This window comes from Ambystoma mexicanum, chromosome 7q (genome assembly GCF_040938575.1).
Source record: "Ambystoma mexicanum isolate Mex_15411 chromosome 7q, UKY_AmexF1_1, whole genome shotgun sequence".
In the NCBI taxonomy this organism is placed as follows: Eukaryota; Metazoa; Chordata; class Amphibia; order Caudata; family Ambystomatidae; genus Ambystoma; species Ambystoma mexicanum.
In genome coordinates, this window is record NC_090941.1 from 1,033,393,541 (window position 1) to 1,033,410,071 (window position 16,531).

The window sequence follows — 16,531 nt, forward strand, 5'->3', positions numbered from 1 at the left end:
CAAATTCGAGCCAATATTAAACATGATAGATTCACATTTTTCCTTGGGATCTCCCAAGTCTACAGAGGAGCTCACATTATCTCCCAGCAGCCGATACAGGGAGTTGGGAAAAGGAACTATAATCTTACCATATAATGTTACTAAACGCCATTGCACCCTGGCCCATAGTGAGTAAGCCCCCAGTTCATACCCATTAGCTGGTAGTGGAACTGAATTTGGGACGCCAAGGATCCATCTCCATATTCTGCCCTCAATTTTATCTAAGATTTTAGCTGTTTTGCCAGATGTCAATTCAAGGCCATAGGTTAATTTAGGGTCAACTTCCCATCAAAGAACATTATTGCCGGCCTTAAAGAGAACATGCCAAATTTACGATTGATTTGCACGATCTGGGACTCTAACAGCATAGCCTTTGTATCACTGCCTCAGTGCCATGTTTTGCTCCTTTATGAGATCCAAAGTGGAAACCTAAATACCAGACACTCACTGAGGTCTTCACAGTAGTCCCTTCAATATGCCAGGAAGATTGTGTGTTCTTCAATCTCGCTTTCGTGAATGCCAGGATTTTAGTTTTCTTAGGGTTTATGATAAAACCATTTTCTTTTGCATACCCTGAAAAAATATCTAGCAGCCGCTGCAGTCCGACCCTTGTTAGATGTAAAGTTAAGAGATAGTCTGCGTATGCAAGCCATATTATTTTAGACTGACCTACTTTTGGCGCTATCAACGCTTCATTCGCCAAGCTATTGATTAAATAGCCAGGTGGCTAGAACGCAGCCCTGTCTGACACCCCAGTAAGAGCAGATTCTCTGGGAGACATCGCCTTTTTGACTCAGGTTGACATGAATCCCACAGTTCTCATATACCCCCTGAATAAGTTTCAGGAGGCCCGGTGGCAATCCCCATGTAGCCAATTTAGCCCAAAGTTTGCTGCGATCAACGCAGTCAAATGCGACCTGCAGATCTATCGAGGCCATAAATGTACACCCCTTTGGCCTCCATCAGACATCTTCCTGTATACATTTAAGTACCAGCCCATTCATATTTGTTGCATGGACCTTCCGGGATTCTAGTCTGTAATTTATCAAGGGGATAAGTCAGTTTAGCCCACTCTTCAAGATGCAAGAGTAATAGTGCCAAGAAGATCTTACAGTCTGCGTCTATTAAGGAGATTGGTCGATAGTTTTTGGGATCTGACCTGCTTCCACATTTGAAGATAGGGATCACGAGCCGTACGCCAGGACAATGGAGTAACTCCTGTACAGAAGACGGAGTAACTCCTGTACAGAGTCTTTAAATTCCAAGTACAGGAGGTTCGCCCAGAGATTCCGATGAGCCTTAAAGGTGTTATTTGTCAGGCCATTTGGACCTGAGGCATGTGAGCTTTTGCATTTTGTTATTAAAAAGAGTGTATAGTGCCAATCTCAAAACGGGGTTCCCATTTATTGTGGTCCCAAGTACCAATACTTTCCCTCTCCAACTCGCATTGTTCTTTCATAGGAGCCCCAAACCTACTATCAAAAAGCTCGAACCATTCCACCTCTGAAATAGAATTTAACTGCAAGACTAAATAATCTGGATATTGTCTGTTAACTACCAACCAAAAAGCAATAACCTGGGCATTAATTAAGACCCCTAACATAGTTTCAGCATCCTGCTGTAGTAGGATATTTTTCACTGATTTACATTAGTTTTTAAATCTGTCTGGTTTTCCTAATCCGCAAGAGTCAGGTAGGGCCATCTAGCTTTGAACTCGGAATTCATCTCAATTATCTCCTCATGATTAATTTGACTGTGGCTAGCTCCTGATTATAACATTGAGCATAACTTAGGGTGCTAGTCCTACTCCTTGTTGTCCTCGGACAGATATCAGAGACCAAGGTCCCAATGAGTCTCTGTATCTCTTCACAGTTAAAGTTGTTCATTTTCCAGTCAAGCGTGGTTCTATTCAGGTTAGCCCACATTTTCTGCTTCAAGGTGTTAATGTTTTTTGCAGTCAATCTAACTGCATTCCCTGCCATATTAGAGACTACCTGGGACTGATACCTAAACTGTCTGATAATTATGACCATGTCAAAGACTGCCATCAAAATGGAGTGCTCACTCCAGGCATTCCTCGTCACAGTAAAAGATACACATCTAATCATCAGTTAAGTATCAAGGTAGATATAATCCAAAAAGGGAGGAACTATTCCCTTGATGCCAGGTGTGCCAGGCTGACTCATTAAGATCATTATTCCTCTTCCCCACAAGGGGCTGTAGGCAAAAATTGTCAAAATGTTTGTCCTATTCAGGCAAATCAAGTGCTCCAAGCCCAGCATACTTTTCATCCTAAATTGATGGAGCTCTTGGGTCGAACACTTGTCATTCAACCTAGTACCCGTCAATTTTGCACCATGGGGTTCCACTCATTGCGGCTTTTGTGTAATGTCATGGGATATTTGGTGTTGAATAATGGGGCCATCCCTTGGTACATAGCCTGTAGGCCTGTGTAGACGGTTCAGCAAATCCCTTACACCCGAAGCCGATCCGGGATACAGAGAAATCGGGGGAATTTCTTCTACTGGAAATGTCCCCATCCCACACCCCACTTCAGAGAGGATTCACCACTTCAGAGTACAGGGGTTGATGTTCTGAGGTAGACACCCGCTCAATTGGTCCCCAAATGGATTCAGGTACTCGGGATCTGCTAGTCCCACATCCGATCTCAAGTGACATCCGCCCCTCTCCATCATAGCCTGGGGTTAGTCCTGGATTTTGCGCATCCTCCCTTCGTCGCCAAGTTACTTCCAGGTTACTTGATTTCCCAAGCCCACAGCCCCGGCCTACGGGAAACTGCCCCACATCTTCATTCCATGCAATCTGTCGAGACATTGGCTCCCCCCTGGATATCCCCTTGGTGTTCCTCTCGTTACCACTGGCGGCCGATAAGCTTTTACTGGCTCCACCTTACATCCCACCAGAGCTACCCCTGCAACCAAACCCAAGTGAAAGTGGGACCCCCGCCCCCCAACACTACTCACACCTGTGGGGATTTGACCTGAAGCTCTTGATTCCCATCGAGGGGAGTACCAATCAGCCTCATCTGTTTGTACAGTGGAATCAACAGACATTGCTTTAGTAGGCCCCACCACTCGCCGATAACCATCTTTCGTTTCCAGAAATAGTTTAGCTCTGAAAAAGGAATTATGGGCAACTCTGATACTCGGAGTGCACGGCCTTCACACAATTGGTTTCCGCTTAATCAATTTCGTTCTTTTCACAGGAATTATCTTGTTTGCTAATATCTTCTCAGGAGTTTCTGCCCCTGCCAAAATGCTGCCACTTTCAGCTGGTAAATGATCAATTGTCAAATCAGTGGGGGGGTCATGCAGTGTATTACCAATCAGGGGTGGAATTGATACCAATACATCCACCCCTAGTCCAAGAGGTACAATATTGTTAATACACATAATGATGGACCCTAGGTAACAGTGACAGATTTCAATTATATCCAAGGAGCTTTTAATAACAATGGGTTTCAGCTGATGCTGCCCCACGTCCACCCTCTCAACAATTGGTCCTAGGCCAATAGGGCCAAATCTCAATTCAGACCCAATGCCATCCAATTTACAATTCACCTCAGCCATTAAGACATTGGCAGATTTTAATTCCGCCCAAATATTATCATATAGTGCAACGAATGAGCTCAGGACCATATTAAGGGCAGGAACAGTTGGATGAGTCAGCCAAATTCTCTCATCAATCTCCTTCAAGGTATAATGTAATGCAGGGGAGCCACATTGAGCCCCAGATTCGTCCAAACCCTCAGTATGAGACTGCCCATGGTTCTCCGAATTATTTGCAATTTGACACCCATCAATTATGTTGGTGAGGGCAGTAGGTTAATCCTGCAGTGATGCATCACAAGTCTGTTGTACCACACTTTCCACATTGTGACAGATTATCTTGTTCGACTGCTTTGTCGGCAAATTCAATAATACTGATGTCAGCCAAGTCTTTCTACACACCAAAATAATCCTGTGAGGTCATAATGGAATGATCCACCATTGATTTCCCTCTTACTACTGGGCCTGATTTCAGTTCTGTACTGGGTGTAGCTGATTTAATAAAGTAATGATCCATAAACCTTTGCCCTGAGATTGGTTGAATCGGCAGGTTGCCCCTAGGTGTTTTGAACTGAGCCTTGGGACTGAAGAGAGAATTGCTCACAGAGGCCTTTTTGTTCATAGCTGGGGCATAAAAAGAGCAGGTCGGGGCAGTAGAAAGAGGTGCCAGATTAAATTGGTCATCCAGATTTAAAGTTAGTTGTGGAACCAATTGGCCCTTATTGTCATTTCCAGCCACCTCTATACAGAAGGGTACAGCCAGCCAATACAATACAATGAAGTCACATCTGTACAACTGCATTTTGGATTGAAATGCACGTGTAAAGAGTTAGTGGAGGACAAACAGTACTTAGCACAGTTTGAAGAGAAATCCATTAAAAAAGACAATGTTATAAATGTTTTATTTACTTTAAAAATATCAGGATTCTGAAAAACAGATGGGGCAAAATCTTTAGGATTTATGCATAATTTGGCTGCTTTTAGTAAAAACCTTAATACATATTCCTTATGTACTTTCGATGTATAAATGGCTGCACAAGGCCGAAGTCTCATATCAGATTAGCTGTGATTGTTGGCTATCTGGCATAGGGAGACGCTGCCCAAACACCAGAAATATACCATCAGGATTAAAGCTAGTCTTCAAGGAAAAATAGAGCAATTCCAACAACAATTTACAAATCGGCGTGTAATATTAACAGGAAAGTTCACACATAGTAACAAGACAAGTTTAACGATTTGCTTGTGTACAGACAATATTTTTATACCATAAAAATACAACAAAAGCATTATATTTTATACCTAAAAAAATATACACATTTGTCAACAAATGGATTTAGTTGAACTGTTAGGATGCAGTCAGTTGAATGCCAATGAGGAAACTGCACAGATCCTTACTTTAAAAAAAAAAATTATATATATATATATATTTTGCAGGTTCAAACTGTCTGTTACCAAAAGGATTGTTTGCCCATTTTTAAGGACTGGCTTTGGAGCCCTGCTAGTTCCAGCAGTGCAGAATATGACAACACGTGTACATATGTACCAAAGATGAAGCTCAAACTACTGGGACAACACTGAGTCACGTCAGTAAGCCTATCTGTTCCAAAACAACCTTTCCTTGTTCACCCATGTCCGATACAGACGTTTGGGAACAATAGCCCCATATGCAAGCGAGAGAGACTGCATTCAGGGTTTGAGGGTGCGTGCATAGTCCATTGAATCTCATGACAAAAGGGAACAATTATTTAAACATTAAACCATGATACCTACAGACAGTCTGGCACTGGTGATACCAAATTGAGTCTATGTTCTAAAATTACCAGTGGCTCAGTTGTTAGGTGGCATGGGGTTGGTCATAGGTGTATTTAAGAGTGAAGGAAAACAATTTCATGCACTTCTGTTGCTCTAAATCTCCATCTTTCAACAGCAAAATGTTACTTTCAAATTAATACAAAACAAGAAACATGCTGTTAAAGCACAGTTCTGCTTCTCCAGAGTACCAGAAGCAGCTAGATTAAGAGCTCTGATAATCAGGGTTTTCTAATAAACGGTAAATGGAGGGATTTCTTAAAAAATAAAATTCTTCCTTTGAAGCTCAAAAACATTTGTGATTTATAGATTGTTATGGACAAAGTACACCACCACCACACTGGAATCCGGCACGCATCAGACATTGACCCCCTTACCACTCCACCTGCAAAATCATACATTTCCTTTAACAAAAATACAATCTAAAAATATTTCCAAAACATAGTACATCCTCTTCATGCATTGATTCGTAAAAAGAGCCCCCTCGCCCCCCTCCTGCCGTTGGCCACCTTTCCTCATCTTGTGGCTTTTGTGCTGGAGAAGACGCGCTATAAATAGGCAAGAAAGTCAATAAAACGCTTAGAAACAGTTGAACACTGCATACAATCATTGTCTCCGACGTCACGCACAGATTTCAAGAATCCTGCTGCAAAAAGTTTCTTTATTGACGGTGCCAAAGAGTGTTGCCTGTGTGATGAGAATAGAGTCTGCTCTGCTTTCATAACCAAGTCTGTTAGATGAGGAGTCCCACACCACACCATACAGGAACCATCCTACATGGCAGCCAAGGTCTTTGTCAAAGAGATGATGGCAGAACCCTAAAACAAGGGCAACATCTAACTTAAAGACTTAGGAATGGTAAAAAGCAGAGTACTTGGAAGAAAGGGGATCTGTTGTCACTGACTGCCAACGGTCAGTTCTCGTAAATAAGACTGTGTGAGGCTGCGCAGCTCCTCCAAAGCATAGTCCTCTGGCATAGGGAGCCGGCCAATGTGGGGTCCAAGGAGGCGTAGTGGAACTCGCTGCAAATCTGGTGTAGAATCAGACATAGATTCAGGTGAGTGCTGGAGGTTCAACACTGCCCTGAGAATGTTAGCGATGCGCTTGGCCATTTCTGTAAAAGAAATAAACAATTAATATCCACATTTAAAGTTTTAAATCACAGAAGCCTTAGCTTGAAAGAACTGTAAACATCTAGGGTGTGCAAGACATTCCTGATATGGTCGCTTACAGCCTGTAAATGCCCTTGAGGCTAGCCCAGCACCTTTCCTAAATGGTTAATGCTAGAACTCCATGTTTTTCCCCACATGCTCTGGTTTCTTTATTGAGTTATTAAAGAGGTTGATCGTTCACTGAAGGAACAAGCTATACTTAATCTTTGCATGGCAAATCCACTCTTTAGTTTTAGTTGCTATTCCCCGGCTCCATTATTAGTGTATTTTTATTTCTCGAATGTGCTCAGACTGTCGAAAGATGCTGTGAAATGCACTACAACCTCTACATAAATAGAAGGCCTGAACAACCACGAGTAATTATGTACTGTGAAGGCACCATGAAACAAGACACAGACAAAAGATTCAAAGTTCAGACAAACTTACTTTACTTAACTTAAATCAGGCTGGATTGATGGATGGAGGCCTAACATGCCCAAGGCTAAGGGTGGATTTCCCTACCTAAAGAAACTAAGGACAGTCTGAGTCAAAGAGTTCAACTTAAAAGTCTGTGTCCAAAACCTATGCTTGCCCTCACAACTAAATCTAAAAAATGTGTATGGATGTCAGGAATACACGGAATGGTGTTCAAAACAAAGTTTGGAGCCTCTTCCAGCCCCCGACTTACTTTTCAGCTTCCTTTTCCAGCTCCAAGTTCAAAACAGTTCCACAAAACTCTCAGGATTCCCTTCCCCAAGTTTACGACAGAAAGTTCATACTTAACAGTTCTCAAAGGATTGGGGCCCTCCCCAAACCTCTTACCAAGGGTGATTTCTGTGGTTCACCAATGCATGACTGCTACAACACAAGTCGTCCACCTTTTAATGGACTTGCTCCTTCTTGATATTCACCCTCTTGATTCTTCTCTTTACTTGCTTTTCATGCAGGGCACTCTGTTTAGGCGCAGTTGACAAACCACACGATCATCTCCCCAATTCCCAAGGACCCTCTATCAAGGTAATCCTCCCTTGCTACTCCACCCCCAGGATCCAAAAGCGATAGCTTTCCCTGGCAACCTGAGAAGAGGATCCAAGGGGAATAGGTGTGAGGATATGCTCAGGTTTCTCACAGTACATGAAAAACTAGTTATCAATTTCAGGGTTTTCACTAAAGTCCACCACTAATGTGTCGGCCTGTGTAAGGGATCTTAGTACAATTTTTAAATGCCGATATCACTGTTTCATATCTGGCTTGCTTTGTATCAAAATACTGGACAAATTGAGATAAATATGCTCTTTAATCTTACTCCTAAACACACCTACAAAAAGGAAAAAGATAAGGGAAACTGATAGGAAGCCAATAGGAAGCATGGAAAAAATGAACTGAGGTATGGGGCGTAGTGACGTGGAATATACATACGACGCCAGACGTCACGTCTGGAGCCGATGATCGAGCACGACTGATCGACGACTGTTAGGCAGAATTATATGCAGTACCAATTTGGGAACACCTCAAACGATGACTGAGCAGCCAGAATTATCTCAAGAGTAAGTGAGCAGTATCAAATAGTTACACAAAGGACTATGATTCAGGCAAAAACTGACTCAAGGTTTTCAAGTAAAAGAATATACATTTATTTCACTCTTCAGTTATATAACATTACACTATTATAAGCAGTTTAAAAATCACACTCTTAATACACCACACCACTCCCAATAGGTTCCAGACAAGTTAAGCTCACAAGGTGAAGTGGGAGCAAAATGGCACTCTAGCAATTTAAAAGGGATGGAAAAACAAAGTTAATAGAAATGGAACCACACCAACAGGTAAGTAGTCATGGCAATTGAGCAATGGGAACTACAGTAATAGAATCAGGTAGAAAAGGCTTAGGGCCAAAGTCAATTGGTCAAAAGTCTTTTGCTCAAGATCACAGTTCATGGTAGTTTGCGGTAAAGTGTGTGCCACGGATTCCGGACAAGGTTGGTTGGCAGAAAATTTAGTTCAAAGAGAACAGAACGACAAGCCCTCGGTTTGGAGAAAGATTTCAAACACTTTCACTGCGGCTGAACGAAACAAACAACCAGATTTGCATAGTACCTTAAAATGGGGAGGAAGCTGTAGCTGAGGCGTATGTTCCTGGTAGTTCCTGCAGGCTCACGGTTCCTGAAGCGACTGTCGGATTGACGAGAAGTAGGAACAATGGAGGGTCCTGCACTACCCAGGGAAGAAACCAGCAGCAGAACAAAGAAACAAATAAAAGGTGCGCTCCTTAAAACTCAAGCAGGTTCCAACCTTCCTGGCTATCTGGTCCACTGTAGCTCTGTACAGCAAATTCGACCAGAGGCGGGGTCCTGGCTTGCTGTTTGGGCGAACTGGTTGGTTCCACCAGCTCAAGGGAAGAGGTTTCCTGGAGGATCTTCTCTGTCGTCGGATTCTGAAGATTCAGACCTGCAGCAGGGCTCACCGGGAGGTTCAGTCGTTGTAGGGGTCCTCTTCCATGCGCTCCTCGTTGGTTCTTTCGTTCCAGTGGCGACTCTGCCTTTCCAGTCCCAAAGACCTGCTATTTATGCAGTTTCACCCCATTCATACAGCCTGGCTGTCAATCACATAGCAGGGTGGCTGTCCTGGCAAGGACAGTCACCCAGCCAATCAAACAGGAGTGGGACTTGGGTTACCAAGGGAATCCATGGCAGAGGTCCTAAGACCCCTCCCTCACATCCTGCCTACCCAGACTTTCAGGCGCCTTAAGGAGGGCTTCTGTGCAGAAGCCCGCCAAAAGACGGAGAACAAAGGGACCAAACCTGGTTTGGCACGCAGAGTAAAACACGAGAAAGACATTTACAAAAAGAAATGGTGAATAAATCCAGCCTAAAACAATACCATGGTTATTTAAGATAACCGCGGTATAAAAAAATAGGGTAGTTGCAACTGCCACCAGCCAAGTTTTATTGTAAAGGGAGCAAAACAATGCTCCAAGAGACGGACAAAAAGGGATAAGAATTAACCCTTTCCAATACTCCATGTAAGATGGGGTGTATTGGGTCTGTGAGTTAAAGTGACTAAAGTAAAGTTAATGGCAACTTTACCTTTTCTGGAGGACAGTAGTCAGCCCCAGAAAATGGAGTCAGCGGGAATTCTCAAAGACAACCCTGTGTCAATGCACTGAAGGTGCTGTGTAACATGAAAAACATAACGCCATGGAGTAGGTGAGGCTCCAATGCTCAAGATCACACAAAAAGTGAAAACACACAGCAAAACACAGGTAAGAGTGGGGAAAAAGGCTCACTCTTACCAGGTTTAAAACAAATAAACCCTAGAAATCCAGCAAAGCTGCTGAGGGACGCAAAGCTGCTGAGGGACTCATTAGGTAAGGGAAATCAGCCATTTATGATAATTCTCCCTAACAACGACAAAGTCGAGGTCCACCACGACCAGTGTCGAAGAATTTTTCGAGCAGCAGAGATGGATGAGGCTATCTTTCGGATGAGTAATCTGCGTGAGAAAGGCAATCCCTTGTAAGAAACTTCCTTTCTTTGCTAAACCTTTTCCTCAATTCCACTGGAAAAATATAGCGGACTGTAATCAAGATACTCATTTTTTTCCTGCACTCTTAAGCAACTCTGTATTTTAGCAATTTCATGACCAGTTCGGGGAATGAGCCAGGGTAACAAGGAAAGCGAAAACAAAGATGAAGCAAATTAGTTAAAGATAGGATTCCATCTTGCACATCTGCTTCATTAACTGAATATAGACAGATGTGAACAAACTAAATACATTTCTCTCTATTGGATTAGTCCTTCCTTACAAAGAGTCTTCCTCTTAAAACTATCCTCCCAGGAAAAGTCTGGCTTCAGAAATTGCTTCTGCAGTTCGACTCTGCATCTTCAGTGCATTTTTGGTGCCCAGGTCTCCAAAGATGACTTTGTAGGTAATATAAATTATAAGTTACTCACCGTAGTGACTAACTTACTCCTAGTCCATAGTACCCTTTCCTCCATACTGTATGGGCGTACCTCGCTAGGCACGTAAACTGAACCTTTTGCACCAGAAACATTTTCTTCTGTTTAAATTTAGATGCGTGAGGGGGGGCAACCCTGGGAGCATGCGCTCCCCTGACGCTGTCCACCAGCGCCACTCCGTTGACGCGTCGAGAATATTACAATTGTCAAGTTTATTACAGGGGAGGATGAAGGAAAGGGGACTATGGACTAGGAGTACATTAGTCACTACGGTGAGTAACTTCTAATTCTCCTACATCCCGTCCCCTTTCCTCCATACTGTGTGGGCGATTACCATTGAATGCAGCCCTGGGGAGCAGAGTTTCCCCTCTAAGAAAACAAGTTCTTCAAGACTGCCTGACCAAATGCAGCATCCGACATGGCGCTGGCATGCAAGCAGTAGTGTTTGCTGATCGTCTGCCAAGGGAGGTGTCTTTGAAAAGCCACAGCCGTGGCCTTGGCTCTGATGGCGTGGGCGTGCACATTTGCTGGAAAAGGCTTGTGCTGCCCCTCATACGCCTCCTTGATGGCCATGACCATACACCTTGCTATGGAAGCCTTGGATTCTTGACAGCCCGGTTTTGATCCTCCAAATATGATGATCAATGCGTCCAATTGATGGAAGCTCTTAGTCCTATCCAGATAAAATTTGACTTACTGATAGTGCAATACCTTCTGAGCCTCATCCTTTGGGTCTGCAATGAATATTTGGAGCACTATCTCCTCATTCAGGTGAGAGGAGGAAACAACCATAGGAAGAAAGGCAGGGTGCGTTTTAAGCACCACCATGTCACAGCAAAATGTTGTATATAGCTCTGAAGCCACCAGGGCCTGAATTTCACTGATGCAGCATGCCGATGAAAGGCCCACCAGTAGGGCTGTCTTATTGGTAACGAGCCTGATGTCCGCGGACGCAAGGGCTCAAAAGGTTTGTGCACAAGGGCGCCCAGCACCATGTTAAGGCTCCAGATCTGATGTCGACGTTTGACAGGCGGATATAACCTGGTTAGACCAGCCAAGTGTCTTAACCACTGGGGCGGAGGATGGAAAAATATCACCGGAGTTCTTGTAGGCCCCTATGGCCGCCAGAAACATTTCAGCAGGTGTTTACCTGCACCCCTGAAGGAACCAGGTGAGCTGAGAAAGACAGAACATCGTCCAACAAGCATGTTAAAGGATTGATTACCTTTGTTTCTGCCCAGTGACAGAACCTGGTCCACTTGTTCCTGTACGGCTCCTGGTGGAGTCGCTTCTAGCCCCTTCTATGATAGCTAGGTTATCCTGTGACAGGTGTAGATGCTTCAGTGTAACCTGTTCAGGAACCAAGCTGTGAGGGCTAACTTCTGCAGAGCAGGGTGAACCACTGTGCCCCCTTTTGGGCCCACAGGGAGGTGTACCGGGGGCTGATCCGACAGACTGAGAAGTTCTGAGAACCAGAGTCTTGCGGGCCACCATGGTGAAATCAAGATGATCCGAAGGCTCCGAGACTCCCTGACCCTGCAGATGACCCTGTGAACCAGGGGAGTGGGGGGAAAGCGGTACATGTTCATGTTGTTCCATGGGATCTGCAATGCGTCGCCCAGCGAGCCTCTGCCTTGCCCAAACCACAAGTTGGGGGCATCTCCTGTTGGCATTGGTGGCAAAGAAGTCCACCTGAGGGTGGCCCAACCTGCTGAAGAACCCTTGTGGGACTTCCTCGTTCAACTGCCACTCGTAGTTGTCCATCCCCAGCTTGCGGAGTCTGTCCGTGTTCCAGGTTGGATTCCCCAGGAAGGTTGACAGCTGACCAGTGAATGTTTTTCGCCAGTGCCCACTCCCAGATGTTGATCAAAAGCCTTCAGAGAGGCGGGGACCTGGTACCGCCCTGCTTGTTGATGTAGTACATGTAGGTGGAGCTGTCTGTTTGGATGCAGACCGATCTGCTGCTGACCATGGGTAGAAAAGCTTTGAGAGCAAGCCAGATTTCCATCATCTTGAGCCAGTTGATGTGCTCCAGCTGCTCCGGTCGAGACCAAAGTCAATGGATGCTGTGGTTGTCTAGGGTAGCCTCTCATCCTTCTATGGACAAGTCTGTGTTAATGGTAATCTGTGGTAACTGCTGCCAGAATGGACAGCCTATCAGCAGATTGGTGTCTTTACCCCACCAGACTAGGTCCTGGTGGAGATGATGTCTGGCTACGCTCGAGAGCCAGTCTCCCGATTCCAGGAAGCTGATAAATGTAGCTGCAGCCTCCTCATCTTGAGCCTCGTATGCAGCTCTGCGAGGAGGCATGCCGCCATTATTCCCAGCAGGTGCTGGTACCACCAGGCTGAGGTTACTGCTCTGTTGAGGAAATGCCCCGTGGCTCTATTGATCGCTGTGATCTTGTAATGTGAGGGGAAGATCCGCTTGGTCCTTGTATCCCATATAAGACTTAGAAATGTCAGAGTCTGCGTGGGCAGCAACTGTGACTTCTTGAGATTGATAGAAAATCCCAGGTCATACAGTGTGTGCATGTGAGCGGAGCCCTTGTGTTGCACTGCTTCCGGGGACCCCGCCCTGTCTAGCCAGTCGTTGAGGTATGGATAAATGTGGGAGGCCTTGCGCCCCGAGTGGAGCTGCTACCGCGATGATTATCCTTGTAAAGACCCTTGGGCCGAGTTGAGTCCAAAGGGTAGAACTCTGTATTGAAAGTGAAAACCCATGATCCTGAACCATAGGAAGGACCAATGGGGTTCCCAAATTGGCAAATGAAGTTAAGCATCCTTCAGATCCAGGGAGCACATCTAGTCTGCCGTGCACATCTTGAACTATTGGAGGGGAAGGGAAAGGTTCAAGGAAGAAAGGCAAGCCTACCCCCACCGGAGACTTGTGTGGATGAACCTGTCACAACTTCTTGCCCTCTGAGGCTGGAGCCAAGGAGGGGGATTGGAAAAAACCCTTGTTAGCCGCCTTGAGCCTGTGTTGACTTGAGACTGGTCAGTTTGCCTTGATCACCTCTCCTGGAAGCCCCTAAAGCCTCAAAAAAGGCTCAATCCTTGTTCGAGCGCTGGTGAGCCTTACGGTAGGTCTTGGGTGTGGCTTTTGTTAGAATAGACACAGATTTAGCTGTCTGAGAGCTATTATTTTACTTGTCTAGTTCCTCATTGGTTGTATAGTGGAACCAGTCTACCCCCTCAAACGGCAGGTTGAGGATGCGTACTTGCACATCTGGGTTGAATTTTGTTGCCTTGAGCCACGCCGTCCTCAGGTCTGTGACGATGCAGATGGATCTGCCCGAGGTGTCAATGTGGGCCACAGTTGACTCCATTATATCCTGGGCCACAATTTTGGCCTGCGGCAGCACTGCTTTGAACCGTGCCTGGCTGTGGGCAGGAAGCTCTGGTAGGCAGTCTGCATCTCCCACAACAACTTTTGATTAACCGCTGCCAACATGGCATCAGCGTTGGTACGCCGCAGGTGGAGCATGGCATTTGAGTAGATCTTTTTCCCCAAACGACTCCAACAGCATTTTTCTCCTTGCCCAGGAGTGAAGAAGCGGATGCAGCTGAGGAAGACTGCGGTTTGGAATATAGCGAAGCCTCTGCTTTAACAGAGGAATGTGGCTGGGGGTGCACTGACAAGAGGGAATCCCCCTCCATCTGCCTGTATTTGGCGGCCATGCGCTTATTGGTAGTCTGGGTGGAGTGTGGCTTAACCCAGCCCTTTATGGCTAAGGTTTCCACGTCCTACTGAAGAGGTATGGCGGATGCCTCGGGTTGCTCCGCCTGTGGCTGATGGATGCCTAGGTACTCCGCCAGCCTCTCATGGAATGCTTTAGTCGACGATGGTGTGTCCGGATCTTCCTCCGAGTCAGAGTCCGCTGCAGTGTCCTGCAGATCTGGGGGTGCAGGAGGAGTGCTGGCCGCAGGCAGCTGTGGCGTGCTGACTGACAGTGCCAGAGGCTGTTGAGTGGGCTGAGCTGCTATGATTGGAGCAGGTGTGGGAACCAGTGGCTGGGCCCAAGCCCTGGACAACAGTTGGAGCTTGAGGGAGCATGTCCGTGATTACATCCCTGAGGATGGTACCCATCTGTGGCAAGCTCATGAGGGTGCAGAACCTCTTAAAGTACCTAGCCTCGAAGAGGGGCACGTGATGGTGTAGGGGTGCCTGAGGGAGTAGGGGCCGTGCCCTGAGGCTGCGATGTCCTGGGCTGTCCCTGTCTTGCCAAACTGGGGGATGCATACCTCCCCTGTGTAGTGGAGGGATAAGACGTGTACCAGGTAACAGGCCTTGTCCAATCCCTTCTGGATGCACGCTCCCCTGCCGGATCCCCGGGCAGGCCGCCATTTTCTCTTGCTGCATGCCACGTAACGGAGGCGTGGCGATTGCTGAGCTGGGTCCAATCTCCACCTGCACACTGAATAGTGAAGGCTGGGACATTCCCTGCACCCGAGGTCAAGACCTGGGGAGGCGGAGTGCCCTCGGCCATGGTTCTGGTAGTGCTGCATACAGGCCCCTAGGACATGAGCACCTCAGGTCGGAACCCAGTAACGGAGCCTTGCGGCCCCTCAGTGGTGAGACCAGTAGGATCTTGCGATACCTTGGCCCGCCAGAGGGAGTAGCCTCTGTCTTCTTGCTGGTTTTAGGACCTGAAGGTCCCTCCCGCTTGGGCGCTTCCCGGGGAAGGAGTCGCCTTTACAGGATGCAGAGGATAACAGAGGATCTACCTTGGGCCTGGTCTTCCTCTTCACGTATGCTTTGAGGTCCTCTGGAGGTGATCTTTCGAAGAGCTCCCTCCACCTGGCTAACTGATTATGCAGGGCGGGCGGGGTCATGGCGTCGCATGCGGTACAGCCGTCCCAGTTGTGGTCTGGGCCAAGGCACTGGAGGCAAAGTGCGTGAGGGTTGGACGAACGGAAGGGACCCTTGCAGGCTGGATACCTGCTGAAGCCCGCTGTCGACATGCGCCCAGGAGGAGCGTGGCACCAGAGGACAGAGCAGTACCTGGCAATTGCAAGAGAAAAAAAAAAGAATAACATCTCCAGGTTAGAGTGTGTGGAATTAGAAGGCCGGATGCCTAACCCAGGACCACTGGTGAGAGCTGTCCGTTCCCGTCGACGCAGAAAAGAGGACTGGGGAGTGGCACCTGTGGGTGGAGTTGGAGGAGCGGATGCTCCCAGGGCTGCGCCCCCCGCACACATCTAAATTTAAAGGGGTAGACACTTTCTAGTCAAAAAGGTTCCGTCCCTAGCGAGGAGTGCCCATAGTGTATGAGGAAAGGGGACAGGACATAGGAGTATGGAGCAGGCTGTTCCACAATAACTCACTTTCGCCCAGCTGTGTCTGCACTCAGAGGCTGAGGAAGCACTAGAGGGTACAAGCATTTTGTATGAGAGGAAAGGTGGAAGGGCAATGAGAAATCCGAGAAAGACTACGCCATCAGAAATAAAAAGGTAAGTAACTTCCTTTTCTTGGATTACTTCCTCCCAACGATTACTCATTGAAGACTCCCAAAGCAGAACACAAGATGGAAGAAGCAAAAGCTCAAGTGACGATCCCCAACACAAGGACACACTGGAGCAGTACAGGATCAAAACAGAAGTGCTGACCAAATATTGAATCCAGGCAATAATGCTCAACAACCATGTAAAATGAAGGCCATGTACCTGCATGACAGCGGTCAGTAATAGGAATATCCCTCTGCAAGACAAAGATAGCCTTTTCAACTCTGGTAGAATAAAGCCCAAGACCCACAGGCAGTTACTTGTTTGCCAGATTGTATCTTTGAGAAATGCAATGTTACCCTAACAACAATGTTGGTATGGAATTGATGGGACACTGTATACAAGCATAGATTTTCTTGACTTGCATGTTTACATTTCCAATGGAAGAATTCAAAATGTATACTTTTCGGAAAGCAACTGAGGTTAACTCAACGCTCTATGCAAGCAGCTGTCACAGAAAATCAACAGTCAATAACATACCGGCAGGAGAGTTTCATAG

At 46.3% G+C, this 16,531-nt stretch overlaps 1 protein-coding gene across 2 annotated transcripts in view; it reads right to left on the bottom strand.

Annotated features, from left to right (window-relative positions):
* Positions 1-4,493: 4,493 nt before the first annotated feature.
* NUP98 (nucleoporin 98 and 96 precursor) overlaps positions 4,494-16,531 on the bottom strand; it is a 2,071,147-nt gene continuing 2,059,109 nt past the window's right edge. For both annotated transcript variants that reach the window (XM_069640340.1, XM_069640339.1), the window contains exon 33: positions 4,494-6,531. In XM_069640340.1, coding sequence (XP_069496441.1) covers positions 6,314-6,531 — 218 coding nt within the window. In that variant the 3' untranslated portion in view covers positions 4,494-6,313. The remainder of the gene's footprint in view (positions 6,532-16,531) is intronic.